The 27,913-nt window shown below is 49.4% G+C and overlaps 1 protein-coding gene and 1 long non-coding RNA gene across 2 annotated transcripts; both read right to left on the bottom strand.

Moving 5' to 3' along the window:
* Positions 1–5,090: 5,090 nt before the first annotated feature.
* On the bottom strand, positions 5,091–24,705 carry LOC124464757 (solute carrier family 2, facilitated glucose transporter member 1-like). The gene is made up of 10 exons (XM_047016588.1): positions 24,323–24,705; positions 15,585–15,680; positions 11,986–12,146; positions 11,581–11,821; positions 11,146–11,308; positions 10,727–10,914; positions 9,881–9,985; positions 9,601–9,702; positions 9,120–9,323; positions 5,091–9,014 (listed from the first exon to the last, which is right to left on the bottom strand). Exons 1-10 carry the CDS (start codon positions 24,338–24,340, stop codon positions 8,817–8,819), a joined length of 1,476 nt encoding a protein of 491 aa, XP_046872544.1. The 5' UTR covers positions 24,341–24,705; the 3' UTR covers positions 5,091–8,816.
* On the bottom strand, positions 19,236–20,840 carry LOC124464758. Its single transcript, XR_006955756.1, has 3 exons — positions 20,527–20,840; positions 20,068–20,487; positions 19,236–20,028 (listed from the first exon to the last, which is right to left on the bottom strand). It is a non-coding gene; the product is annotated as an uncharacterized LOC124464758 (long non-coding RNA).
* Positions 24,706–27,913: the final 3,208 nt, after the last annotated feature.

Genomic DNA, 27,913 nt, shown 5'->3' with positions numbered 1-27,913 from the left:
ACACAGTTGTCATCTGTAAAACACAAAGACTCAAATTTGTCCACACTTGGGACAATTTGTCAGCTTTCACGTGGTGTCTATATACAAGAATAGTTCAACATCAACCAGCATTTTTTACTGTAAATATTTACCTTCCACCATACAGCCCTTTTCTCAACCCAATTCAAGAGTTTTTCTCTGTGTGGCGGTGGAAGGTCTATGACCGAAACCCGTATACCAGGGTAAATCTCCTACAGGCAATGAAATTGGCCTGTGGTGACATAGGTGTGGAGTGTTTTCAAGGCTGGATCCAGCACACCAGAGGGTTTTTACCCCGTTTTTCTTTGTTGACAGTACTAAGTTGTGATGGTTACTGTTCAAGTTCAAGTCTTTTATTTGTCAGGTACACAGAACAACACAAGGTCAGACTGGGCACTGAAATTCTTAAGACAACACAATGCAAGCACCTGGCATAACATAACATATAAGTACACAGAACATAATTTACATCTATGCTGAGCTTAAATAAGTGAAACATTTGAACCTAAATATACAGATAGTTGTAATATTTTCAAACAAAATCAAATGCACAGTATTTGTATAGCCTTTTTTACAAGCAATGTTACAGAGGGCTTCACATACGCCGATAGAACTGCTCCTCAACCAACCTCAACCCTCAAGGAAGACAGGGAGAAAAAATGGAAGAAACCTTTGGAGGAGCAATTCAATGAGGGATCCCCACCCCCAGAGACAGTTGGCAAAACACAGGTGCAGAACACAGGCTAAACAAAGTCATACATCAGGAAAGTGTCAATGGGTGCTGAAACACCAAAATCCAGTAAAAAATAAATAAATGTTTTGATACGTAAATGCATTTACTGTGTGACCTGCATGATGTGGACATGCAGCTACAGCCCTGACACCACAGGACTCCACTTCCACTGAGGAAAGCATGTCTTTTTTTTAAACCCACAAGCCAAGCTGATTGTGATTAATAGTTGAACATGACAGTACATTGGCTCAACGTCTTTCCTGATTCCTTTCTTGGGCTTCCCGCTCCTCCACTCCCAATCGTTTATCACAAATGACCCGGTCAGAATTCAAACATCCTGGCTTCCTTTTCTGGAGAGCATACTTGACATGATTAGACTAGTATCATCTGCAGTTACACTGGTCACATCCGCAGTTTAATGGGCAAGCCAGCCAGCCAGCCAGCCAGTCATAGTAGTGATGATCTCAAGGAAGGAAGAGGAGAGGAGGGTGGATGTACTGTTCTGTAATGTGACTCATGTTCCCACTCTGTGGGTGAAATCTAGGACTTCCTAATTGCTGATGTTAATCACCTTCAGTAGATAAGCCGTTGCTTTATTACCTGTTCATGTATTCTGTCTTGATCCTGGAATACACGTGTGTTATGAAAATACATTGTATTGCTGACAGTCATGTACAGGCCAGCTGTTGAGTAAGAAGACAGAATACATGCACAGGTAAGAAGGTAACAACTCTTCACATCTCAATGACATCTCTATTGCAGCTCTATTGCAGCTCTATTGCAGCTCTATTACATATCCATATTACGGCTCTGTTACAGCACTATTACAGCTCTATTACCGCTCTGTTACAGCTCTATTACCGCTCTGTTACAGCTCTGTTACAGCACTATTACAGCTCTATTACACCTCTATTACATCTCTATTACAGCTCTGTTACAACTCTGTAACAGCACTACCTTTACGTAAAAGTGTAACAATGTAATTAGGCTGTGGGGACAATCTAGGATTTCCTATGTGCTAATGTTAATCTTAATGTTAATAACAAACAATTAGTTTGACAATATTATGTATTGATGACAGTCATGTATAGACCAAATATATAAATGAGTAAAAAGACAGAATACATGAACAGATACGAAGGTAACACCGGATGTCTTTACGCCCACACACTGTATCAACAATCTAAAATCTGAGAAATGGAGAAACCATTGGCATGGGGTGACAGACCTCCAAGAGGAAAGGTCAGGAGGTTTGGGATGTGTGAAGTGACTCTCGGCTGTACAAAATGAGCGATGACACGGGAAGACGAGACCTTCTCCACTCACCATCTCTAGTGTCTCTGCTAAATGAATCTTTCCAAGGGTCCAGAGGAGTGGCTGCAGTATCTGAGGATGCTGAAGTCCGACAACTGCTCCTTCATTAAACCAGGGGTTTTCAACTGGTTTTATCCCAGGGACCACCATTCTTGCTAGAAAGTAACCGCGGCCCACTGATGTGCCTGCGTGCGCGTGTGCCTGCGTGCGCGTGTGCCTACGTGTGTGTGTGCGTGCGTGCGTGCATGTGGATAAAAGGATGATTTAACATTTTGTTTTCCATGTAGCTTTTATTTAAAAACCTCAAACAAATCTAGATATATCTACTTAAAAACCTCAAACAATATACATAGAATCTGAAAAATTGAAATATGTGTATATGAGATTCTGAACAATTCTGAAAAATATGCGTAAAAAACAACAAAAACTGTTGATTTTCAGTGCTTAAGAATTGAAAACTATTCAATTATTATTAAATTCAATTGCAGTTTGTAGTTGTACTAGTAGTTGTTGTTCTAGCCCCAAGCCGGTTTCATTACCTTTCTATAGTTTTTGACAATTTTTTCTTATTTTAGATATTTTTTTCACGATATTAAAGAGTAATCTGGAAATGTGTTGAAATTTATAAAAATTTTAAAAACTATGGAGGACTGATCAACATAGGCTCGTGTCGCGGACCCCCTGCAATGCTGCCGCGGACCACCAGGGGGCTGCGGACCCCCGGTTGAAAAAACCTGATTTAAACCATCCAATCTCACTACAGTAACAGAGAAACTGGTTCAGCACACACAGTAAGACTAGCCCAGAACAGGAAGACCAGCTCAAAACAGTAAGACTAGCCCAGAACAGGAAGACCAGCTCAACCAAATCAAGGGTGTGGCAGCTACGTCAGCACACTGACTGATATGATGGACACGTGTTGTTGTTTTTCCTCTTTATGACGTGCATTTCTCAGGAATTAAATGGCAGTGAACGGGCAGGTCGTTGTTTGCCGTTGGCAAGGCAACACACCCCATCCACTCACAACCTTGGCTCTCTTCCCGCTCAGACACCTCACAGAGCGTCGACATGAGCTGAAGGATGACCTGGAATGAGGAAAGTTGAGACAATTCTGAAGAAATTAGATTGAGAAACTACAAAATAATACATAACTGACTGCCTTTCTCCCTGATTTAGAGTGTTTATTTAAAATATCGAATTTCCTTTTTGATGGCCATCTCCTTGTGTTTAAATCATGTTAGAATAGGGAGGAGAGAGGTCGTGTTGTCTGCAAAATGGCCTTTGTTGTCTTCAAAGAGACAAACAGGGAGAGACAATGCATAACAACACGACACTGCATAGCAACAGATTGGACACTCATAATATAAGATGAGAATTCACCAGAAGCAACATGTCTGTTAGCCTGAATGTTTTCTCATTAGTGGATAGCACTCGAATCTGCCTATCACCCAGAACAGTAAACGCTGTAATTGTATCAAGAAGCAGGACTTCCCCCTCGTGGTGCTTCCAGATACTGCATGTACCTGCTTCCCCCTCCTGGTGCTTCAAGGTACTGCATGTACCTGCTTCCCCCTTGTGGTGCTTCAAGGTACTGCATGTACCTGCTTCCCCCTTGTGGTGCTTCAAGGTACTGCATGTACCTACAGCACACTGAGGGGGCCACTTAGATACACGTTATATATAACAAAAGGAAATTTTTCTTATAATTTTAGTATTATTTTAAAATGTATTCCGATCCCTTTGTGGTATTTTACCGTAGTATTGTGGTATTTATCTTAATTTATCTTAAGATCAACTACAGTAACCAACATCTTACATGTAAAATTGGACTCTGCTTGAACCAGTTACACATAGTGCAAAATGTAAAACTTTTTTTCACTAACTATTCTTTTCTAATGATATAACCTGCTTGATTTTGTCAGAGATATTGTTCCATTTTTGTGTCTAAGCAATTGGAAAAAAATGAAAAAATGTACTTATCCCTGAGAACTATTTGTTTTGAACAATGTGTTTTAAATTGTTTCGTGTATTGTTTACTGACTGCTTGATAGTGTATATTATTTTGATCACTTTGTTTGAGAACAGTGTTTGATTTTGAGCACAGGTAAAAAAATGGAGGTCAAAGTATCATTTTGCAGGGGGGGATTCAGAGTTTCTGTAAATAGTCCTTGAAAATTAGGTTTTGTGTTTACAGTTTTGAGAAAACAGGTGACTGTTTCAAGAAATGTGTTTTAGCAATCGTGAAAAAATGTAATTGTCACCCACAGTTTCCCCAAATTAATATAACCAGTAAAATAATGAAGTGCTCCAACATGACATCGTCTTGGTTGGATAAGTGTGAGAATGAACAGAACAAACCATAGACATATATATGTCTATGGAACAAACATTATATTTCAGTATGAAATTGCCCATTATGACATCATTACATGGTGTCACAATGCATATCAACATGTTGTGCCTGAGAAACTGTTGTAGGTATGTGCTTGCTGTTTACATCTAAGTTAACAATAGTGTACAGGTTATAATACATTTGAACATAATCAAAAAGTCTGAAAAAATATTTACATTGCATCACAATGCTGTTGTTACGTAATGTAGGCGACTTGCATCCAAGGGCGCTGTAGGCTACTTCTATAATTCCAAGAAGTTGCAAGGATACTGCAGCAATAAATGTCATATTTTGTTTTGCAACTAGTGTATAATACACAAAATGTTAATACGAAAATTGTTGTTGATTAAACACATAAAAAGTGACATTCTTTTCACTGGTGTTAACTCCTCTGGTGGAGGCGGGGTCTATTGCCCTGTTATTGCAGGAAGCCACAATAATTACTGTTACTAGTATACTGTAGTATATCAGAATCAGAATTGCGTTTAATCGCCAGGTAAGTGTTCACAAACAAGGAATTTACTTTGGTGGGCAGGTGCATAGACTAAACATATCATAGTATGTTTTAGTATACTGTAGTATTATTACTCGCAGACAGTACAGGCAGAAACAAACAGCAGACCGAGTCTCTCATGTGCCTGAATTGTTTTATTGATTTACACATCTGATCAAACACGTCTGAGCATAGAAACAAAACAACTGCACTTTCAGACCTCGCGGATGAATTCTCTCCCTGGTGGAAAGGCGCTTACACGAGTTCCATGTACACTTGTACTAAATTTGGAGGAAAAAAAAAAACAACTAATAATTTACAGTTTCTAATAAATACAAAAGTTATCCTTCAACAGTCCGATGCCACGCTGAAGTAAGATTGTGTTAGTTTTAAAAATTTCTTTTTCAATATATATCTCCAGATAGCAAAAGAAATCGGAGAAAAAAGTAGGTAGGCTGGTTTACTATATCCGTAATAGACATAGAACATAAAATACTAGTAATATTCATCTCTACAAAGTAGTTTATACATTTCGGTCCGCTATCTTCTAATATTAACAGTAGATCAGGTGATGGTGTGCGTTGATATTTTCTTGTGTTGAAAGGCGAACAGTGATTTCTAAACAGTGACGAGTGTGATGACATCAACACCAGACATGTTGTCACGTATCTCTGTCTGAAAGAACATTAACCAGCTGTCCATCTAACAGTCACATCTTCTCATGTGGATGTTGGACAGTAACTCACTGGTCATCCTGAACGAACAAGGCACCAGGATGCTGTGCTTTCCATCCAGAGTCCAGTGTGAACATATCGTTGTCACACACACAGCCGTGTGAACACACATCAGTCACACACACATCCCTCGCACACACAGAAAAACATGCACATACACACTTGTGCACACACACAATCATGGACAGGCATGTGAACAGAGCCATCACACACAATGTGTCATGGAAGTTTAGATTGCACTGGGCTGTGTACCCTAACCCTCCAGTTCCCCCTGGTGTGTTCCTGCCTGTGCATGTGGGTGTTTCACCAGACAAGCCAAGCAGCGTCAGACAGGGTATGTTATTGCGGTAGCCGTCATCAGTGTCTCTGTAACTGCTGGATGATACAGCTCAAAGGCCCTGTCCACATGCCACAGGATCTTCAGAGATGGAACAACCAGCCTTGTTGAGGATAAAGTGCAGCAAAATTCTTTTTTCCAACAAGTAGAAAAAAAAAGTCTCAAAGAAGGGGCAGTTTGTCAAAGCGGAAGACACAGCAGTCCAGGCCATGAGGACAGAGCAGTCAGACAGTAACTAGGGCATGAGGACAGAGCAGTCAGACAGTAACTAGGGCATGAGGACAGAGCAGTCAGACAGTAACTAGGGCATGAGGACAGAGCAGTCAGACAGTAACTAGGGCGTGAGGACAGAGCAGTCAGACAGTAACTAGGGCATGAGGACAGAGCAGTCAGACAGTAACTAGGGCATGAGGACAGAGCAGTCAGACAGTAACTAGGGCATGAGGACAGAGCAGTCAGACAGTAACTAGGGCATGAGGACAGAGCAGTCAGACAGTAACTAGGGCATGAGGACAGAGCAGTCAGACAGTAACTAGGGCATGAGGACAGAGCAGTCAGACAGTAACTAGGGCATGAGGACAGAGCAGTCAGACAGTAACTAGGGCATGAGGACAGAGCAGTCAGACAGTAACTAGGGCATGAGGACAGAGCAGTCAGACAGTAACTAGGGCATGAGGACAGAGCAGTCAGACAGTAACTAGGGCATGAGGACAGAGTTGATGCAGGCAGCAGTTGTGTTTACTGTCTGTGAAGACAACCAGAACAGCCACACAGTGACTGTCCAGGTCACTGAGAGACACCTCAGAGCTCTGACTGGCCAGGTCACTGAGAAACACCTGTGACTGATGTAAGGCAACTCTGCGACTAGAAGTGACATCTTCCAACAAAGAGAATGTTGTCGAGAATTTGAAGAAGGCTCTGGGGTGTTAAGGCCAGTTCACACAGCTGAAACAAACACTAACAAACAAACACCAACAGCCAGTAGGTGTGGGTTGTGTTGGTGTGGTGTGATACCCCTATTGGTGTTTGTTAGGGCAGTGTGAAAATTACAGTCATGTTTCCAAACATTCTAAACCCAGCAGTAGAATGTTTGGCGTTTGTTAGACGTTGATGGAGTGGTGTGAACTGGCCTTTACAGGACAAACCCCACAAGGCAGCACAGGCTGGGGCTGGGGGCAGAGAAACGCTGCCCCCTAGAGGGTGGAAGAAGCACTTTCAGGAAGAAGAAAACAAGAGGAAGGCTCTGTTAAGGCAGAGAGACACAGACGTTTTGGTCCCTGTTTGGAAAGATGCGACCTGTAACCGTGGGAGACGGACACAGGACGATAACGGCCTCTTACTAACATGTGATGTGAGCTTCATACAGGAGACACGTGAAGCACATGCCTGGTAACATCTCATACTGCTTCCTGGTTGATCACTGGTCAGGAAACCCTTTAAGGACACCGCTGGCTTTGTGAATCTGATTTGGATTTTACATGTCAGTCTGACGTTAATGTTGAGCTGAAATATAAAATGTATTTTAATCTCTTTTAGATCCCATCCTTGGCACTAATGTACACCTATTTAACAAAATATGCCAAAACATTTCCAACAACTGACAATATTAAATCTTTTTGTAAAACAAAATATGATGAGTGCTTCCGTTAGTGAGGAGGCTTTGAGCATTGGCGAAACTGAAGGTGTCAGAATAAATACAAAACACGCGTCAAAATTGTTGTGTGTGAGTCTGGCCAATCATGAAATAGCGAGCCCGTGCAGTTGCTCTTGAGAAAATGCGCTCGGCTACACAGCCGGCAGTTCTCGAATCGATCTCACGGTACTTTGATGGATACGTCACAGTGACCTAGCCTCGACGCTGCATGAAGTCGAACACATCTATTCTTTCGCTAGCTAGCCAACAACAGCGTGACACCTTAGAATGTTCGCCACTATAAAATCTAATTCCTCCAAATGTTATGGCCATCTCTTGATCATGTTTACCTCAGGAAGTACTTGATCATGTTTACCTCAGGAAGTACTTGATCATGTTTACCTCAGGAAGTACTCGATCATGTTTACCTCAGGAGGTAATTGATCATGTTTACCTCAGGAAGTACTTGATCATGTTTACCTCAGGAGGTACGTAATTACACTGAACCCTGGAGATGCCGTTTCAGCTCGTCTGTAAACTAGGTTGTGTTTTGTCTTTAACTGACCGTCACATGACACAAGCGTCACGTGACACAAGCGTCACGTGACACGGTGTACGGCATGATTCAGGGCACCCAGAGATGGTGTTGAGGAGAGACAGTCTTGATCCTCTCAGAGCAGGACACAGAGAACCCTGTTGAACTTCATTCTCGGCAGCAGAGGCTGCAGACTAAACAGATACAGTAACACAGGAGGGGGGAGGGGGAAGGAACATCAAGCATTTCCATGAAACAAAATGGTTGCTGACCCCCCAAAAAACAATCAACCTTGGTTAATATCTTGTTTTCTTTAAAAAAGAACCATGTCTTCCCCAGCTGCCCTAGGCTCCTCCCCCATGAACCACCACTCCCCCTGGTCTGCCAGGTCCTAGTGCCATCTGTGCTGTGGGGGCGTCAGGAGGGAGGGGGCTGGGGGGCATCAGGTGTAGAGGACATAAAAGTGTCAGTAGTTACATCAGTCAGTAGAGAGGAGGGCCTCTCCTCCCCCGACTCTCCTTGAGGCGGAGGGGGAAGGTGATGGGGGAGAGGTGATGGGGGGAAAGGTGATGGGGGGAGAGGTGATGGGGGGAGAAGTGATGGGTGGAGATAGCAGAGGGGGGAGGCTCAGAGCGGGGAGTCGGCCCCAAGGCTGTTGAGCTCATCGGGGGAGTGTTTTTCCCTGCCGCCAGCCGACTGGCGGAAGCCGGAGGAGATCTGGTCAAAGGTGCGGCCCTTGGTCTCCGGGACCTTGAAGTAGGTGAAGACGAAGAAGCATAGCAGGAGCACTGTAAAGATGACGAACACGTAGGGGCCACACAGATCCTGCAGGGGGACAGAGGGCGGGTCACACATCTGCAGTATCACACACACTGTCCTACAACATCCACCTCCACCTCCTCCTCCCTCCCTCCATCCTCCTCCACTCACCAGCACATACTGGAAGCACATGCCCACTATGAAGTTGGCGGTCCAGTTGGAGAAGCCGGCCACAGCGAAGGCCGAGGGCCGCGGCCCCTGGGAGAACAGCTCAGCCACGATGAACCAGGGGATGGGCCCGGGGCCGATCTCAAAGAACGCCACAAAGCCGAAGATAGCCACGATGCTGATGTACGACATCCAGGGCAGCTGGTCCTGAGGAGCCAGGAGCACAGGGTCACAGTAAGTGTGTGTGTGTGTAGGGTTTCTTGCAGCACTTTGCAGTTAAGGCGGCCGCCAAAGCAACATACACCTGCCGCCTTAACTACGTTGTCAAAAACGTGGGTTTGCCGGTATGCTGTCAGACCCCCCCCTAACAGCTTCCCTCCCTGTCCTGGGGGAGCCCCTGGTGTGTGTGTGTGTGTGAGAGTGTGTGTGTGTGTGTGTGAGTGAGAGTGTGTGTGTGTGTGTGTGTGTGAGAGAGAAGACCCACCAGCAGAGCCAGAGCGATGGTCATGAGGACAGCAGAGCCGGCCATCCCCATCAGCCCCAGCAGGTGGAGGGACCTGCGCCCCGCCCGCTCCACCACAAACAGCTACGGACAGCAGGGGGGAGGGGTCAGTCACAGGGACCAATCACAACACACCACACCATTTATTGATGTTTTCTCAGCATTCATTACAAAGTCCCTCTTATATTAAAATACCACATCATCTGTTATTTAATGATAAACATTTGATTTCTCCTTCACCTCCCAGAGTGCCGCTACTTACCGACACCACGGTGAAGGCCGTGTTGACCACGCCGGCGCCGATGGTGGCGTAGACCGGCTGGGCCACGCCCGCTTTCTCAAAGATGCTGGTGGAGTAATAAAACACCTGCCACACAGAACCAGACGGAACCGGTCAAGACCAGCAAATGTAATGTAAATGTAATATAGAGACTTGTTGCTCTTGTTGGTTAGTGGTAGCTGATTTAACTGTTGTATTCTATTTTAATTAATATTTTTTTAATTTTATTGTACTGTTGCTTGTTTTCTACAGGTACACTTGCACTTACAGATTCATGTTGTTTAAATTATAATTTGCTTAACTACATGCTCTTATGGTTTTTCCCTTTAGCACTTATTTTTTTGGTTGTTCACAATGTGTGCTTGTTTTGGCTACCCGCAATGCTTTGGGGCTATCTTGTTGTTATTATCAGTGACCTATGCACTTTGTAAAGCTCTCTCTTGGAAGTCGCTTTGGATAAAAGAGTCAGCTAAATGAATAAATGTAAATGTAAAGCTCAATACTGCCACTAGGAGCTGAAGCTCTGAGGATCTGAAGCTCTGAGGATCTGAAGCTCTGAGGATCTGAAGCTCTGAGGATCTGAAGCTCTGAGGATCTGAAGCTCTGAGGATCTGTTCCCTGTGGAGTGAAGTGTGTCTGAGCTGTGGGGTTAGAACGTCCTGATGACAGTGGAACACCATCGTCCCCTCACAACATGAAAGGTGAAGACTAGAGGTTGGACTACAGTAAAGGACTAGAGTGTTCCTACGAGACTGGTGTGTGTGTGTGTGTGTGTGTGTCTGCGTGTGTGTGTGTGTAGTGTGTGTGTGTGATAGCGCGGAGCCTTACAGCGTTGATGCCTGACAGTTGCTGGGAGAGCTGCAGCATGATGGCGATGAGGATGGGCTGGCGGTAAAGAGGAGAGCGGAACAGCTCTGGGATGGTCACCTTCTTCTCCCTCATCATCTGACGGCTCTCCTCCTTCATCTCCTGCATCGCCGCGCCAACATCAGACGTCCCTCTCAGCTTCTTCAGAGCTGGGGGAGAGGGGGAGGGGGGGAGGAGAGTGCGTGAGTGTGTGTGTCAGAGAGAGTGTGTGTATCAGAGAGTGTGTGTGTGTCAGAGAGAGTGTGTGTATCAGAGAGTGTGTGTGTGTCAGAGAGAGTGTGTGTATCAGAGAGTGTGTGTGTATCAGAGAGTGTGTGTGTCAGAGGGCGTGTGTGTCAGAGGGCGTGTGTGTGTGTGTGTGTGTCAGAGTGTGTGCTGACCGGTCTTGGCCTTGCTCTCCTCGTTCTTGTTGATGAGCAGGTAGCGGGGGCTTTCTGGGCAGAAGGGCAGCAGGATGCACTGCAGCACCGCAGGCAGGAAGGTGAAGCCCAGCAGGAAGGGCCACAGGGCCGCGTTCCCCAGGAGAGCCTCCATACCAAACACCTGCACACACACACACACACAGGTAGAGACACACACACACACACACACACACACACACACACACACACACACAGGTAGAGACACACACACACACACACACACACACACACAGGTAGAGACACACACACAGAACAAACACAAAAAAGAGGTAATCAAGATAGAGTTTGTGGAGGAACATACACAGGCACGCACACACACACAGCCCAGCCCCCCCCAGCCCCCCCCAGCCCCTCCCCTCCCCCAGCCAATCCCCAGCCCCTGTGTAGTCCCACCTGTGCCATGAGGATCCCCACCACGATGCCCAGCTGGTGCAGGGTGCCCAGGGCCCCCCTCAGGGCAGTGGGAGCCACCTCCCCCACGTACATGGGCACGAACCCTGTGGATAGGCCAGAGTACAGCCCCACCACAAAGCGGCCCAGGATCAGCATCTCCCACGAGCCACCCAGCTTGGAGAAACCCATGAGGGCTGCCGAGATGAAGGCCAGCGAGTTAGCCATCAGCATGGACCTCTTCCTGCACACACACACACACACACACAGGTAAATACACACACACACAGGTAAATTACATACACACACACACACACACACAGGTAAATACAAACACACACACACAGGTAAATACACACACAACATTTCAAGTTTTCTAAAACATGAGCCGGTGAAGAGCAGGCGTACCTTCCGAAGCGGTTAACGAACAGTCCAACAGAGAAGGAGCCAAAGATTCCTCCGACAGAGAAGATGGCTACGGACACAGACCACAGGGTGGTGAGGGACGTCTTGGAGATGGGCTCCTGGTAGCGCTCAAACCACGTCTCGTTCAGGAACTGCTCGATGGTCTGAAGCAGGGGGAGAGAGGCAAAACATGAGCACAACGGTAGGAGAGCGTCAACAATGGCCAGCAGAGGGCAGCAGAGGGCGGCGTCTCAAACCAGGAAGTAGGCGTGAGGTGTTCTGAGATGTGATGTCATGTTCCTGTTCCTCCACTCCCTCCTCTCTGTTGATAAACACTGTCTACCCTACCCTCTCCCTTCAACCCTACCAGGCTAGGACAGAGGATCTTAAAGGTACATTTTGCATTTAAGACATTAACAGGTTCACTGTGTACAGAAGGCCCCTAGCTAAGTGATGTGTTCTCACTGAAAGGAAAGGAACAGTGAATGTGTAGTGTTGACAGTTGACTGATGTCGTACTGTCAGCATTCAGCTGAAGGCAGCGTTCAGCTGCAGAACTGGTCAGGCCACCTGCTCTGACACAATGAAGAACACTGTCTATTCATTACACACGACCCATGGCTGATTACTGTGTGTACAAATGTTACTATGTTTACTTATCTGCTCGCTGGTTGCACCGCCCGCCCGCCCGCCTGCCCACCTGTCTGTCTCTCTACCCACCTGTCTGCCTGCCTGCCCACCTGTCTGTCTCTCTACCCACCTGTCTGCCTGCCTGCCCACCTGTCTGTCTCTCTACCCACCTGTCTGCCTGCCTGCCCACCTGTCTGTCTCTCTACCCACCTGTCTGCCTGCCTGCCCACCTGCAGCCTTAGCTGGTCTAACCTCTGCTCTTGTAGCCTCTCAAAGAGTGTAGCCTCTGATCTGATCACTCACACACCCTCAACCACAGGGGGAGGGGAGGTGAGACTGGTCAGGGTGGGGGAGGGAGGTGAGACTGGTCAGGGTGGGGGAGGGGAGGTGAGGCTGGTAGAGAGGGGGGAGGGAGGTGAGGCTGGTAGAGATGGGCGAGGGGAGGTGAGGCTGGTAGAGATGGGGGAGGGGAGGTGAGACTGGTCAGGGTGGGGGAGGGGAGGTGAGACTGGTCAGGGTGGGGGAGGGGAGGTGAGACTGGTCAGGGTGGGGGAGGGGTGGTGAGAGGCTGGTAGAGATGGGGGGAGGGGAGGTGAGGCTGGTAGAGATGGGGGAGGGGAGGTGAGGCTGGTAGAGATGGGAGAGGGGAGGTGAGGCTGGTAGAGATGGGGGTAGGGGAGGTGAGGCTGGTAGAGATGGGAGAGGGGAGGTGAGGCTGGTAGAGATGGGGGAGGGGAGGTGAGGCTGGTAGAGATGGGGGAGGGGAGGTGAGGCTGGTAGAGATGGGGGAGGGGAGGTGAGGCTGGTAGAGATGGGGGAGGGGAGGTGAGGCTGGTAGAGATGGGCGAGGGGAGGTGAGGCTGGTAGAGATGGGGGGAGGGGAGGTGAGGCTGGTAGAGATGGGGGAGGGGAGGTGAGGCTGGTAGAGATGGGGAAGGGGAGGCTGGTAGAGATGGGCGAGGGGAGGTGAGGCTGGTAGAGATGGGGGAGGGGAGGTGAGGCTGGTAGAGATGGGGGAAGGGAGGTGAGGCTGGTAGAGATGGGGGAGGGGATGTGAGGCTGGTAGAGATGGGGGAGGGGAGGTGAGGCTGGTAGAGATGGAGGAGGGGAGCTGGTAGATATGGGGGAGGGGAGGTGAGGCTGGTAGAGATGGGGGAGGGGAGGTGAGGCTGGTAGAGATGGGGGAAGGGAGGTGAGGCTGGTAGAGATGCGGGAGGGGTAGGATGGCGAGGCTGGTAGAGATGGGCGAGGGGAGGTGAGGCTGGTAGAGATGGGGGAGGGGAGGTGAGGCTGGTAGAGATGGGGGAGGGGGAGGTGAGGCTGGTAGAGATGGGGGAGGGGAGGTGAGGCTGGTAGAGATGGGGGAGGGAAGGTGAGGCTGGTAGAGATGGGGGAGGGTAACAGCAGAACAGCAGCTATGGGCCCTTGAGATGTTTGATCTAATCTGAGATGCCCTTACTGAAGAGGGTCATGTGACGCCAGAGGAATGTTCCAGAGAGGAGGAAACCATCCCCAGCACCGCTTTGTCGTCAACGGCAGCACGGAGCAGGAAGAGACATGCCACCTCACCTGACACACAGGGAAAGGCGGGGGGCTGCCTGTATCCAGGCAACCGGCACGTTCTGGTAAACCCAGTGCAGGAGCAGGGGTTGTGGTGTTGCTGCTTGTGTCTGTACAGGCAGGACTGCCCCTGGGGATCTGGCCCAGCTCCAGACACCATCCTGGGCTCCAGCTCAGGGCTCTGACCTCAAGAGCTCTGTTCCTGTTTAGGATCCGTTTGCACGCTCGTATCCAAACAGACGTACTAATAGCACGTGTTGAAAGTACAGCTGTTTTCAAAGCTGTCTTTGACTGAACTGAAAGGAAACTGACTTTCATAAAGTACTGCCCCCCAGGAGAGAGAGAGAGAGAGAGAGAGAGAGAGAGAGAGAGAGAGAGAGAGAGAGAGAGAGAGAGAGAGAGGGAGGGAGGGGGAGAGGAGAGAGAGGAGAGAGAGAGAGAAGAGAGAGGGAGGGAGGGAGGGAGAGAGAGAGGGGGAGAGAGAGAGAGAGAGAGGGGGAGAGAGAGAGAGAGAGAGAGAGAGGAGGGAGGGAGGAGGGAGGAGAGAGAGGAGAGGAGAGAGAGACGAGAGGAGAGAGGAGGAGAGGAGAGAGAGAGAGAAGAATAGTGAGGAGGACTGGGGTTGCGGTGGGACAACTTGTCCCTACCACAGAGTTATTCTTAGCCCCTCATCTTTCTCACACAGAACAGAGACTCAGCTTGACCAGCCAAACCATCCCAGCAGAGAGACAGGGAGGGAGGAGCTACTCTGGCAAAACATGGAGGTCAGACATGCACATGTCATGTCTCATGCCCTCTTCCTCCCTCCTCTCCCCCCTCTTCCTCCCCCCTCTCCTCTTCCTCACTCCTCCCCTCTTCCTCCCCCCTCTCCTCTTCCTCACTCCTCTCCCCTCTTCCTCACTCCTCTCCCCTCTTTCCTCCCCCCTCTCCTCTTCCTCACTCCTCTCCCCTCTTCCTCCCCCCTCTCCTCTTCCTCCCTCCTCTCCCCTCTCCCTTCTTCCTCCCTCTTCTCCTCCCTCCTCTCCTCCCCCCCTCTCCTCTTCCCTCCCTCCTCTCCTCCCCCCTCTCCTCTTCCTCCCTCCTCTCCCTCTTCCTCACTCCTCCCCTCTTCCTCCCCCCTCTCCTCTTCCTCACTCCCTCTCCCCTCTTCCTCACTCCTCTCCCCCTCTTCCTCCCCCCTCTCCTCTTCCTCACTCCTCTCCCCTCTTCTCCCCCCTCTCCTCTTCCTCCCTCCTCTCCCCTCTCCCTTCTTCCTCCCTCTTCTCCTCCCTCCTCTCCTCCCCCCTCTCCTCTTCCTCCCTCCTCTCCTCCCCCCTCTCCTCTTCCTCCCTCCTCTCCCCTCTTCCTCCCTCTTCTCCTCCCTCCTCTCCTCCCTCCTCTCCTCCCCCATCTCCTCCCCCACCACCTCCTCACCTTCTGTGGTGCATTGATGACACCGGTGTTGTAGCCGAACTGCAGCGAGCCAATCACAGCAGCTCCAACAGCCAGCATCAGTGGGAAGGTCACTTTCTGTAGAGAGAGACACAAGGAGTTAGACAACGCACACACACACACGCACACACAGGAGAGAGACACACACACGCAATACAAAATGTATTAGCATGTGTGCAAAAAACAACTTGTGCAGCTTAACAGGACAAAACCAGAAGTAGAACGTTTGGAATGTTTGTGTTTGTAGACATTGTTTGAAGCAGCGTGACCTGCATTTAGGACACACACACACAGAGAACCTTGCACTGACACGAAGACAGGCGAGACAGGGGAGACATGGGGAGACAGGGGAGACAGGGACAGTGTCCCCTGTCAGCTGGCATGACAGGCTGTTTCAGATGCCATGACCGGCTGTTTCAGATGCCATGACAGGCTGTTTCAGATGCCATGACAGGCTGTTTCAGATGCCATGACAGGCTGTTTCAGATGCCATGACAGGCTGTTTCAGCATGTCAACAGTGAATGATGGTGGGGCTGGGAACTAAGAACAAGCAAGAAGGAAACATCCACACACACACTAACCCTAGTACACACTACACACACTAACCCTAGTACACACTGTGTCGCCTGTCGGTACACTAACCCTAACCCTAGTACACACTGTGTCGCCTGTCGGTACACTAACCCTAACCCTCGTACACACTGTGTCGCCTGTCGGTACACTAACCCTAACCCTAGTACACACTGTGTCGCCTGTAGGTACACTAACCCTAACCCTAGTACACACTGTGTCGCCTGTAGGTACACTAACCCTAACCCTAGTACACACTGTGCACTGTGAAACATGCACACCAACGATGCACTGTTGAGGCCAGTGTTTCCCACACATAGACTAATTTGTGGCGGTGCGCCACAGAATCAACACTGGCCGCTACATATGGCGTTTCGTTATATATTAGTGGTGGACATAGATTAATTTTTTTTAATCTTGATTAATTTCACTGTAATCTTGGCGTTAATGTAGATTAATCTCACAAACTGCTTGAGAAAGCTGGTCTGCTATGATAATGTTCAATAAAATGTACTCGTGTTTATTAACTGTTTATTAGATTAGTTAGCTTGGCTGATAGAGCTGTGCTGACGGGCTTGTCTCGGTTGCACTCAAACATGGTTTTGACGAAGACCTCCCCCTGCGCTACATCAGTGCTTGGCCCGGCATCTTCCGCATTAGGGATGCTTTGCGTTTCGGTGGTATTTGAGACTGGAAGAACTCCTACAGTAAACGAATTCCGCATAGCACAAGGTGCAAACAACCTAGTCGAGGTTTCCAATAGGGAAGCTTCTTAAAAATAAAATTTCCCTGAAGCAAACACAGGCGGCTTCATAGCTGCATCCATGTTAGCACGTCAGGTTTGATGTGATAATTTCACAAGGCATACACACAGGTTCAAAGACTTGTTTCTCGCTCCCTACAGTGCAATTCGGTGTTCAGTGCTTCCGCACAAAAATATCAAGTTGAAAGTCATCATAATTTGCGTAGTATACACCCAGCTCCCAACCCAACTTGGAGTATAGATTAACGGCGATATTTTTTATTCGCCCGATTAGAGTCTCACGTTAACGCCGATTACGGCCCACCACTATTATATATATATTTTTTTTTTAAACGCTATCTAAAACACAGCGTGTTCAGCTGCATTTCCTTTCCCTGAGGACCACGAAGACCTCTAGCCTGACGTTGTCATACTCATAATTCTAGTCAGAATATGAGTTTGAGAACTCTCCCGTTGGGCTTTGACTACAGGGCGTGTTTCAAACGAGCCTGGAAAACAAATTGCCTCTTCGCTCAATTGGATAGATCTACAAACCAATCAGAGCAACAGAGTATGTGACGTATGTTAAGCACACGCATAGTTGTTGTCATACAGAACTAAACTACAAGCAGACTTGAAGTATGCTTGAAGAATGAATACAAACGATTTTTGCCGGTGTTGTAAAATTAATTTAAGGGTAGGGAGAGTACTTGTTCACACGGTCAACCTTTTTGAGCGAAACAATAAAGGGCAATGCATATACGAAGTTCTTCCGTTTAGGATTACAACTCCATCGGGGGCCAGCTGATAAATTAAACTTTTACCGAATCCCGTAGGAAGGACGGCAAAAACATATTTTCCATCGACAAATGCCTTGATTGCGTCTCTCTGTTCCTCTTTCAAAATTAATGCGCTGTCGATGTCTTCTAAAACAGACTCGATGGCAGAATCACAACATCCCAGATCTCCAGCGGTAGCCATGTTTGTTCAAAACGAATTCAATTTAAGCGCTCTTTTGTTACGTAGGTGATTACGTTACTGTTGATCATCTGTCCATCATCGTATAAAGCCCGCCCTGGCAATTTCATTGGTTCGCCCAGATTCTGGTTTTCTGTAGTTGGTCCCCAATACCCTCCAGACCCAATTTCCCGAACAAATTTATTTTGGGCGGGGAGAAGTTGGGCTGGCAGCCAGGCTAGAAGACCTCCACCACACCCAGCCCTTTGAGCAGGACGGGGAGGGGGAGGAGGGGCTCCAGTCATTGTCCCTGTTCCTGTCGTTTCAGACAACATGGTGGACTTGATTCCAGCATGTTCCTCATTCCATGTAGTAAATACTGCTGCCTGCCCTTCAGAGAGAGGGAGGGAGGGAACCAAAGAAAGAAAGAGAAAACAGGCCGCAGCCCTTTTCATGATCACTAGAACAGGAGATTACACAACAGTCTCATTTCAGAAGACCCACCCTCTCCTCATAGCTGGGGCCACATCGTTATCCTGTAAAGACACATGGACATCATCCATACCCTGTTTCTGACGTGTGTGTGTCCACGCTCGCGTGTGTGTGTGCAGGGGGTTGTCTATCTGTGGTATTGTTTTGATAATGACATGACTGTTCTGACGTTAGAGAGAAGCTGAATGGTCGAGGCTGGTTGCTGTGTTGTGACTAGGACCCAGATTCCATGGGAATAATCTGCTGCAGTCTAACCTTGTGGCTGAGCTGAGGGCTTGTTCTCTAAGGAGGAGCGGAGGATATATGGAAGCCAGATACCTTATTTTATTTGGAGTTTTAAAAGGTCTAGCCTACATGGTATACATGTTAGAATATTTACTCTCAGAGAGCTAGAACATTGTTGTGAGTTCTGGAATGTCTTCGCCGTGGTTCTGGAATGTCTTCGTCTGTGGTTACGGGTTGGGAGGGGGAGAGCAAGTGGCATTAGAGGGTGTGTGTGTGTGTGTGTTCCAGGCTGTGTTTGTACATTAACATCCTGTGTTGGGTTAAAGCATTCCTTTGTGGACTCAATGACCCTTCCAGCTCTAAGCTTCCTGGTTTCTGATTGGCTGACCTACAAACTAAGGGCGGAGCCCCAGACCAGCTCAGATGTGTGTCGTGGGTATGATGTAGGAACAGTTTCCAAACACACACACATTAAAAGCTGTGGGTAATTTAACGGTTGTAGCTTCCTGTGTAAGCATCACCAGTAAGTGATGTCATGACACAACCCTGTGATGTCATGACACAACCCTGTGATGTCATGACACAACCCTGTGATGTCATGACACATCCCCCCTCCCCCTCCCTCTCTGAACTCTGGAGGCAGTAAACACACACTGCTGTATGTGTATGTGTCTCTTTAAGAGCCTGAAGGACTTCACACTGCTGTATGTGTATGTGGCTCTTTAAGAGCCTGAAGGACTTCACACTGCTGTATGTGTATGTGGCTCTTTAAGAGCCTGAAGGACTTCACACTGCTGTATGTGTCTCTTTAAGAGCCTGAAGGACTTCATGAATATGAGATGTGAACTAGCTCTATCCCAGCTGAGACTGGAGTGTGTGTGAAGACGTCCTCTGTGACATCTTTACCTTTAACCTACATACCAGCCCCTCCCACCCGTCTCACAACACACACCTTGGCTTGTCTGTCACACACACACACACACACGGAGAGAGATTTCCATAACATGAGTGTTTAGCCCCAGCCAGAACTCTAGGAAGCCGCACCCCCTCCCCCACACCAGGAAACAGCCAGGAGACACACACACACACACATCTTCTAGACAAGGCTGCAGTCAGGGAACCATAACCACTCTCTCTGGTGTTCCTACCAGGCTTCTCTCAGACGGGAGCCAGGTGAATCTGAGCTAGCTGAGCTAGCTGCTGGGCGTGACGAGAGGGAAATTCAGCCCAGTCACCATTATGTCATACATTATTATGTCAGCATGGTTTCAACACTGATGTGGCTGTGCGGCCTGCAGTACGACAAGGTCGTCTAGCCTGACCAAGACCACGATACATGTAGCCTAGTCCAGGCCTTTTATGGAACCTTGAAGTCAAACTACTAAACAGTGATACACACTGTGTTCTCCTGTCCCCTCAGTGTTTCTCATGCTGCACACCTCACAGCTGCTGCTGGCTGTGTTATAGCACAGGCTCACCTCACAGCTGCTGCTGGCTGTGTTATAGCACAGGCTCACCTCACAGCTGCTGCTGGCTGTGTTACAGCACAGGCTCACCTCACAGCTGCTGGCTGTGTTACAGCACAGGCTCACCTCACAGCCTGTGCTGGCTGTGTTACAGCACAGGCTCACCTCACAGCTGCTGGCTGTGTTACAGCACAGGCTCACCTCACAGCTGCTGCTGGCTGTGTTACAGCACAGGCTCACCTCACAGCTGCTGCTGGCTGTGTTACAGCACAGGATCACCTCACAGCCTGTGCTGGCTGTGTTACAGCACAGGCTCACCTCACAGCTGCTGGCTGTGTTACAGCACAGGCTCACCTCACAGCTGCTGCTGGCTGTGTTACAGCACAGGCTCACCTCACAGCTGCTGCTGGCTGTGTTACAGCACAGGCTCACCTCACAGCTGCTGCTGGCTGTGTTACAGCACAGGCTCACCTCACCTCAGACCAGCGTGGGAGGTGGTGGGGGGGGGCAGCTGACAGACCAGCGTGGGGGGTGAACAGCAGGAGTTACATCCCGTTGGTGAAGTGGGTAACAGAGCAACTTCCTCACTGAGGATCAACCAAGTCCTAATCCCCTCTCCTCATCAACAGCCAGCACAACCAGCCTCCACAGCCAGCACAACCAGCCTCTTCACAACCAGCCTCTCCACAACCAGCCTCTCTTCATCAACAGCCAGCACAGCCAGCCTCTCCAAAGCCAGCCTCTCCACAGCCAGCCTCTCCACAACCAGCCTCTCCACAACCAGCCTCTCCACAACCAGCCTCTCCACAACCAGCCTCTCAACAGCCAGCCTCTCCACAGCCAGCCTCTCCACAACCAGCCTCTCCACAACCAGCCTCTCCACAACCAGCCTCTCCACAGCCAGCCTCTCCACAGCCAGCCTCTCCACAACCAGCCTCTCCACAGCCAGCCTCTCCACAACCAGCCTCTCCACAGCCAGCCTCTCCACAACCAGCCTCTCCACAGCCAGCACACTTCCACCCCTGGTCCTTTAAAGCCACTTATGGTTCTAGTCATCTGAGCTTCAGTCAGAAGAGGACAGGATGGTGAGTTACGAGGTGTAGGGTGTAGCCTACACGCTGCCTGCATATGCAGAAGTTGTTTGTTGTTGTTAATTTTCTGAAGGTGTGAATCACTTTAGATTATTATTTAATATAATAAAGTTCTGTGTAACGAATTATTAACGAAGGAATTATTTTGGGAAACACTGCACACACACACACACACACGGACACACACACTGGAGGCTGAGAGCGCAGTGAGTAAGTCTGACAGACAGACATTTCAACACTGAGGACATGATGTGTGTATATATGTGAATACCTCATACTTCATAATATGTCATACTTTATACGATATGTATAGTCTATTTATCACAAGCCCGGGTTGTAGCAACAACCTCTGTGTGCAGCTCAGTAGTTATAGCAGCTGACAGCAGATCAAGAGGCCAGCTACCCCCCCCCCCTCATCATCATCTCTGCAAGGACAGAGGCCGCTGGAGGTCAGGTTGAGGCCAGCTCTACAGGCCTCTCCCCAGCACAAGCAGGTGTGTGAGTCGAGCCCAGGTAAACACCCTCCTCCTCAGGACGTGACTCACTGTTCACACACCTGAATGAGTGAAGACTTCCTGGATCTGGTCATCCCCGGCCGATGACAGACCGCTAACCTGATCTGAGGGGGGAGGGGGGAGGGGGGAGGGGGGAGGGGGGAGGGGGAGGGGGGAGGGGGGAGGGGGGAGGGGGAGGGGGGAGGGGGAGGGGGGAGGGGGGAGGGGGGAGGGGGGAGGGGGGAGGGAGGTGGAAGGAAACATTTTATAAAAGTGTACGAAGGAACACAGATATTATTACATGGATGAATATTGTGTACACTGACTGACTAAACAGTGTGGGCTTGGCCCTACTGCAAGATGCCAAGCAGGTCAACGCTTTGCAAGTCACTACAGGAGTGCTGGCCTTCACCCTGGGGAGATGCCCCTCTCACCACACCTTCACCCTGGAGTGATGCCCCTCTCACTACACCTTCACCCTGGAGAGATGCCCCTCTCACCACACCTTCACCCTGGAGAGATGCCCCTCTCACCACACCTTCACCCTGGGGAGATGCCCCTCTCACTACACCTTCACCCTGGAGAGATGCCCCTCTCACCACACCTTCACCCTGGAGAGATGCCCCTCTCACCACACCTTCAGCCTGGGGAGAAGGTCTCTCCATCTCACCCACACCAGCTGTTACGACCGACATGAGGTTTAAAACCACAGTATTTCTCTAAGTCTCTTCACTGTACATCAACGAGCCCTCACACACACACACACACACACACACACACACACACACACACACACCTCGCAGACACAAGTCAAGTATGCAAAGCCCAACCACGAGATGCTGATTATTGAGTGGTGTGAGTGGCAGCTGAGCTGGGGGATTAGCCTAGACACACGCTCCCAGATCAGGGAGCAGAAACACAGTGGTGATTACAACAGCAGGAGCAGGGGGAGAGAGAGGGAGGGAGGAACTGGGGGGAGAGACAGAGGGAGGGAGAGACAGGGGGGGGTAGGAGGGGAGAGAGACAGGGGGGGAGAGAGACAGAGGGAGGGAGAGAGACGGGGGGAGAGGGAGACAGGGGGAGAGGGAGACAGGGAGACAGGGGGAGAGGGAGACTAGGGGATAGGGAGACAGGGGGAGGGAGACAGAGGGAGGGAGAGACAGGGGGGGCGAGAGACAGAGGGAGGGAGACAGGGGGAGGGGGGACAGGGGGGGGGGGCAGGAGGGGAGAGAGACAGGGGGGAGAGAGATGGGGGGAGGAACTGGGGGGGAGAGACAGAGGGAGGGAGAGACAGAGGGGGAGAGAGACGGGGGGAGAGGGAGACAGGGGGAGAGGGAGACTGGGGGGAGGGAGACAGGGGGGGAGGGAAAGAGGGGGGGAGACTGGGGGGAGAGAGACTGGGGGGAGAGAGACTGGGGGAGGGAGAATAGAGAAAGACAAAGAAAGCCAGAAGGGGGGAGATAGAGAGAGAAAGAGTGTGAAAAAGAGTGAAAGTGGGATGCTAGTGGAAAGCATGACCCCTATATTTGTCAATAAGGACCAAGTCCCTGCGGTCTCGAGACCATCTGCAGACCTTTTGTCTCTGAGGGATTCGGACCGTCTCACCCTCACGTCCACACCACAGCGGCACGGCACAGTCACACAGACGCGCCAAATAAGGCATCAGTCAGCTGTGTTTGCTGCTCACTTGTTACGGAGAAAAAAAGGGATGTAAGATAAGCTGTCAAACACGAGTGTGCCCGCACTGAAAACACCAGGCAGCCATACTAAACACAGGCTGGGTCACGACTTCCCCTGAAGAATATCACGGGCTTAGACTAATATAGCTGTATTATCTTGTCATAAGTGGAGTCTGGACTCGTATCCTGATAACCTTTACATTGATCTAAATGGGTACAATTATCTTGTAGCCATCTTACTAGGTACTAGCAATCCATTAATAAATTGAACAAATTAACTTTAATCAGAGGGAGATGAAGATCACTGTATACAAATCCAGATAGGTTTACACACGTACACCACGATCCACACCATCCTTTGTCATGGCACACACAGCCACTCAGACCCTAGCAACAATCCAAACACAAACCCCCAAAACACACACACACACACACACACTTGCCCAGAAGTGAGGCGGCAGATGTCCCCCACGCGGAACGTGACTCATGAAAAAGTCTTGCCATCGTGCACGCGGCAGATAGAAGAGAGGACTGACGCCGCCGGTTATCTACGGAGCAGCTCGGTAGACCAGCACACTGCTAGATAGCTGCTGACCCTGTGCTGCTCTGAATGGGAGACAGCAAAATCAACAGTCACATAGCTAACGTTAGCTGAAGTTAGCTAACTAGCCATGACGTTTCATCCACGTTTAAAAACCTCCATTGTGGAGCTATTGTACCAGCAGAATGCCAACAGAGCTTGTCTAACTCTTTTTCCAGGTTTTCGACCAAACATTAGCGAAAGAGAAGAGGTTCTGTAGATAAGCGTACTTGCTGTTTAAAAAGTTAACTTAAGCAAATTACCTAGCTACTCGACTTTTTATATTCTTTGGTAAGTTAGCTTACAGCAAACTGCATCTCTAGAAATCTCCTTCAAGACTCGAGCGCGCGTGAACATACACAGAAGCATTCATAAAGCGTCCCGGCAGCGTCAGACCGGTTCGTGGTTTTAGATAGACTTTACCTTCTCGCTTGAATCCATCTCAGAGGATTATCGTTTAACTTTCTTGCAATCTTGAAATTGAAGGAAATTGGCTTTCTATAAACTTCCCGGAACAAATCAGACCGCGTCTGTCATTGTCTAAGCCTTTCCGTTGAAAAAACTGACAGCTTCTTTCAATAGTGACTACCGGAATCGTCTCTTTTTGGACACACGCAGAATGTCTTCTTTTTCCAGTCTGTTCGCAGTTGAATGTCTTCTTTTTCCAGTCTGTTCGCAGTTTATCCCGATGAAACTCGCCGGTGAAGTCGAAGCTTGGAGTGATGTCTTCCAAGAAATAAGACACGAGTCGACTGTCAAGTCTGAAAATTGCGACATGCAGCACAGTCGGTCCATATATTTCAGCGAGCCAAGCTGTGATAGGCTGACGCAAGAATTTACTATAGAGGTGTGCAGGAGGTTGGTTATCTACCCTGAGCTCCTATTGGTTAAGCCTAGTTCTCTTGCAATAAGCCACGCCCCTCGTGTATCCTCCTTCCCCTAATCTGATACTGATAACAGTCGGGAAAGTAATGCGTTCATGTCATGTTGTTAACATGTCCTGATGTTGTTATTACAGGGTATGTTTGTTGTTAACATGTCCTGATGTTGTTATTACAGGGTCTGTTTGTTGTTAACATATCCTGATGGTGTTATTACAAGGTCTGTATGTTGTTGTTTTTTTGAGAGACGCTTGAGATTTCTTTACAAAATTCAGGATTTTAGTTTTTTAGTCTTATTTGACGTGGCCACGTGTATGTGCCGATCATAGTGCAGATCAAATCACAACCGCATCATTCCACATATTTTGTAATATCTGTATAGCTTACTCTATGGGTATCACCATCATTATTCATAATTTGTCAACGTTATTACTATTGAATGATAATTTACATTTACGTGTTATCATTTAGCAGACACTCTTATCCAGAGGGACTTACAGTAAGTACTGGGACATTCTCCCTGAGGCAAGTAGGGTGAAGTGCCTTGCTCAAGGACACAACGTCATTTGGCACGGATGGGAATCAAACCAACAACCTTCTGATTAATAGCCCGACTCTCTAACCGCTCAGCCATCTGACCCCTGATAATGATGACGATGATCATTCATGTGGTGGCCGCTGTTACTAGCAACGAGGACTGAAGAGGTCTTTAACAGAACAACACTTATTTCATTCTTATCTTCTAATCCTGGCTCACATTATAGGTAGTCTATGAATGTAGCACACCCTTTTATCCAGAACGACCAGCAACACAATATGAACAGTAGTCAGGTGGCTGAGCGGTGAGGGAGTCGGGCTAGTAATCAGAGGGTTCCTGGATCGATTCCCCGCTGTGCCAGATGACGTTGTGTCCTTGGGCAAGGCACTTCACCCTACTTGCCTCGGGGGGAATGTCCCTGTACTTACTGTAAGTCGCTCTGGATAAGAGCGTCTGCTAAATGACTAAATGTAATGTAAATGTAAACAGTAACAAGGGCAGTACAGTAGATCATCAAAAAGCCCAGTTGTAACAGTATCTCAGTGGTTGATGCCAGCAGACTGTTAAAAGACGATTCTTCGATTCATCAACCCCTTCTCTATATTTGGTTCAATCACCTCGAGCCATGCAGTCTTCCTATGTTGCAAGCCCTCTATGTGAATGAACCTTTCTTGTGACAGGTGTGCGACCATGCAGCATTTGTGATCTTCTACAAAGCTGGCGATGTGGTTGCCCTCCTATTCAAACCATAAACTGTGGCCTGGGATGTTTATTGTGGAAGGTGTGTAAAAACAACCGTTTTCACCCGAGCCAACAAAAACTGCGCCCTGCCTTTTGTCCCAGACAGTAGGGATGTGTGTAGAAAATTAGGAAAATAATCAGGGGCTCTCGAAACGGAAATGCATTGTTTACACTGCGTCAAAATATAACGAAGTATGGGAACATTATAAAATGGGTTCTCCTTTCTGTTTCATGCGTTCCCTTTGAAGGGTTGTGAAAACAATAACAAGAGCAGACAAAGACCGGTGTGTCGGGTTGGTTGATCCTGGTTGGTTGATCCTGGCCTGCAGGAATGCAAGGTTTAACTCAGGGATGGTGAACGTTTTAAGTTCAGTTAATCAGTTGATTTCACTTTTATGAATGAGCAGGGCATGTAGCCAGGGAACACCTGTGTAGTATTACTGTAGTGTAGCATGAGTGGTTTAGAGAGGGGGCTTTCTATCCACATCTGCATTCATCCCTTCATCCCTCCCCGACCCCATCACCCAGCCCCCCAGCCCTGACCCCATCACCCAGCCCCCCAGCCCCGACCCCATCACCCAGCCCCCCAGCCCCGACCCCATCACCCAGCCCCCCAGCCCCGACCCCATCACCCAGCCCACCAGCCCCGACCCCATCACCCAGCCCCCCAGCCCTGACCCCATCACCCAGCCCCCCAGCCCCGACTCCATCACCCAGCCCCCCAGCCCTGACCCCATCACCCAGCCCCCCAGCCCTGACCCCATCACCCAGCCCTGACCCCATCACCCAGCCCCCCAGCCCCGACTCCATCACCCAGCCCCCCAGCCCTGACCCCATCACCCAGCCCCCCAGCCCTGACCCCATCACCCAGCCCCCCAGCCCTGACCCCATCACCCAGCCCCCCAGCCCTGACCCCATCACCCAGCCCCCCAACCCTGAGAGGCAGGATGAGGGGAGGAGAAAGGTGAGGAACCACACACTGGCTGTTGGTGTCCGGTCAGAACACATCCAGGTAGAAGCTGAATAACGACAGCAGGCAGGAGGCGGACAGCAGGCGTTCACACAGCCAGCCTCCGGCCCAGCCAGCCTCCAGCCCAGCCAGCCTCCGGCCCAGCCAGCCTCCGGCCCAGCCAGCCTCCGGCCCAGCCAGCCTCCGGCCCAGCACAGCCTCCGGCCCAGCCAACCTCCGGCCCAGCCAGCCTCCGGCCCAGCACGGCCTCCGGCCCAGCACGGCCTCCGGCCCAGCCAGCCTCCGGCCCAGCCAGCCTCCGGCCCAGCACAGCCTCCGGCCCAGCCAGCCTCCGGCCCAGCCAGCCTCCGGCCCAGCACAGCCTCCGGCCCAGCCAGCCTCTGGCCCAGCCAGCCTCCGGCCCCCGTCACAGAAACACGGCCCTGCGTTCCCTTGTCTTCTTGAAAAATCCTTTGAAATCGAATGAAAACAATAACAGACATTTTTATAGACAAAGGGTGGGGTGGATGGTATTGTGCGGCAAATGTAAAGTCCAGGATGGCAGCCTCCAGAAGTCCAGGTCTGGTTTTCTGAGACGGGAGGACTGGGAGGTGTCGGAGCAGGCCATGACCCCTAGACCCTAACCCTGAGTGTCCTGGGTTGGACTGGCTCCCTGGAAGCAGGGACTGGTGATTGCCAGATACCAGTGCAAATTAACAATTGGATGGTGTTATAGAAAAGGCTTTTTGAAAATGTGTGTCAAAGGAGTGAAGAGGGGTTAGGGTGGGGTTGGGTCTTGGTCCTCATTCTTTCACTGCTGGGTAACTAAGGCCTGCGTTCAGTTAATTATCTTCAACAAAGAACCCGGAGCAGGTGATTCCAACTGCAATTAGGCCCAAACAGCA

The sequence above is a fragment of the Hypomesus transpacificus genome, unplaced genomic scaffold (genome assembly GCF_021917145.1).
Source record: "Hypomesus transpacificus isolate Combined female unplaced genomic scaffold, fHypTra1 scaffold_417, whole genome shotgun sequence".
NCBI classification, from domain to species: Eukaryota; Metazoa; Chordata; class Actinopteri; order Osmeriformes; family Osmeridae; genus Hypomesus; species Hypomesus transpacificus.
Note: the sequence above shows the minus strand (reverse complement) of the source record. Positions and strands in the feature narration are given on the sequence as shown.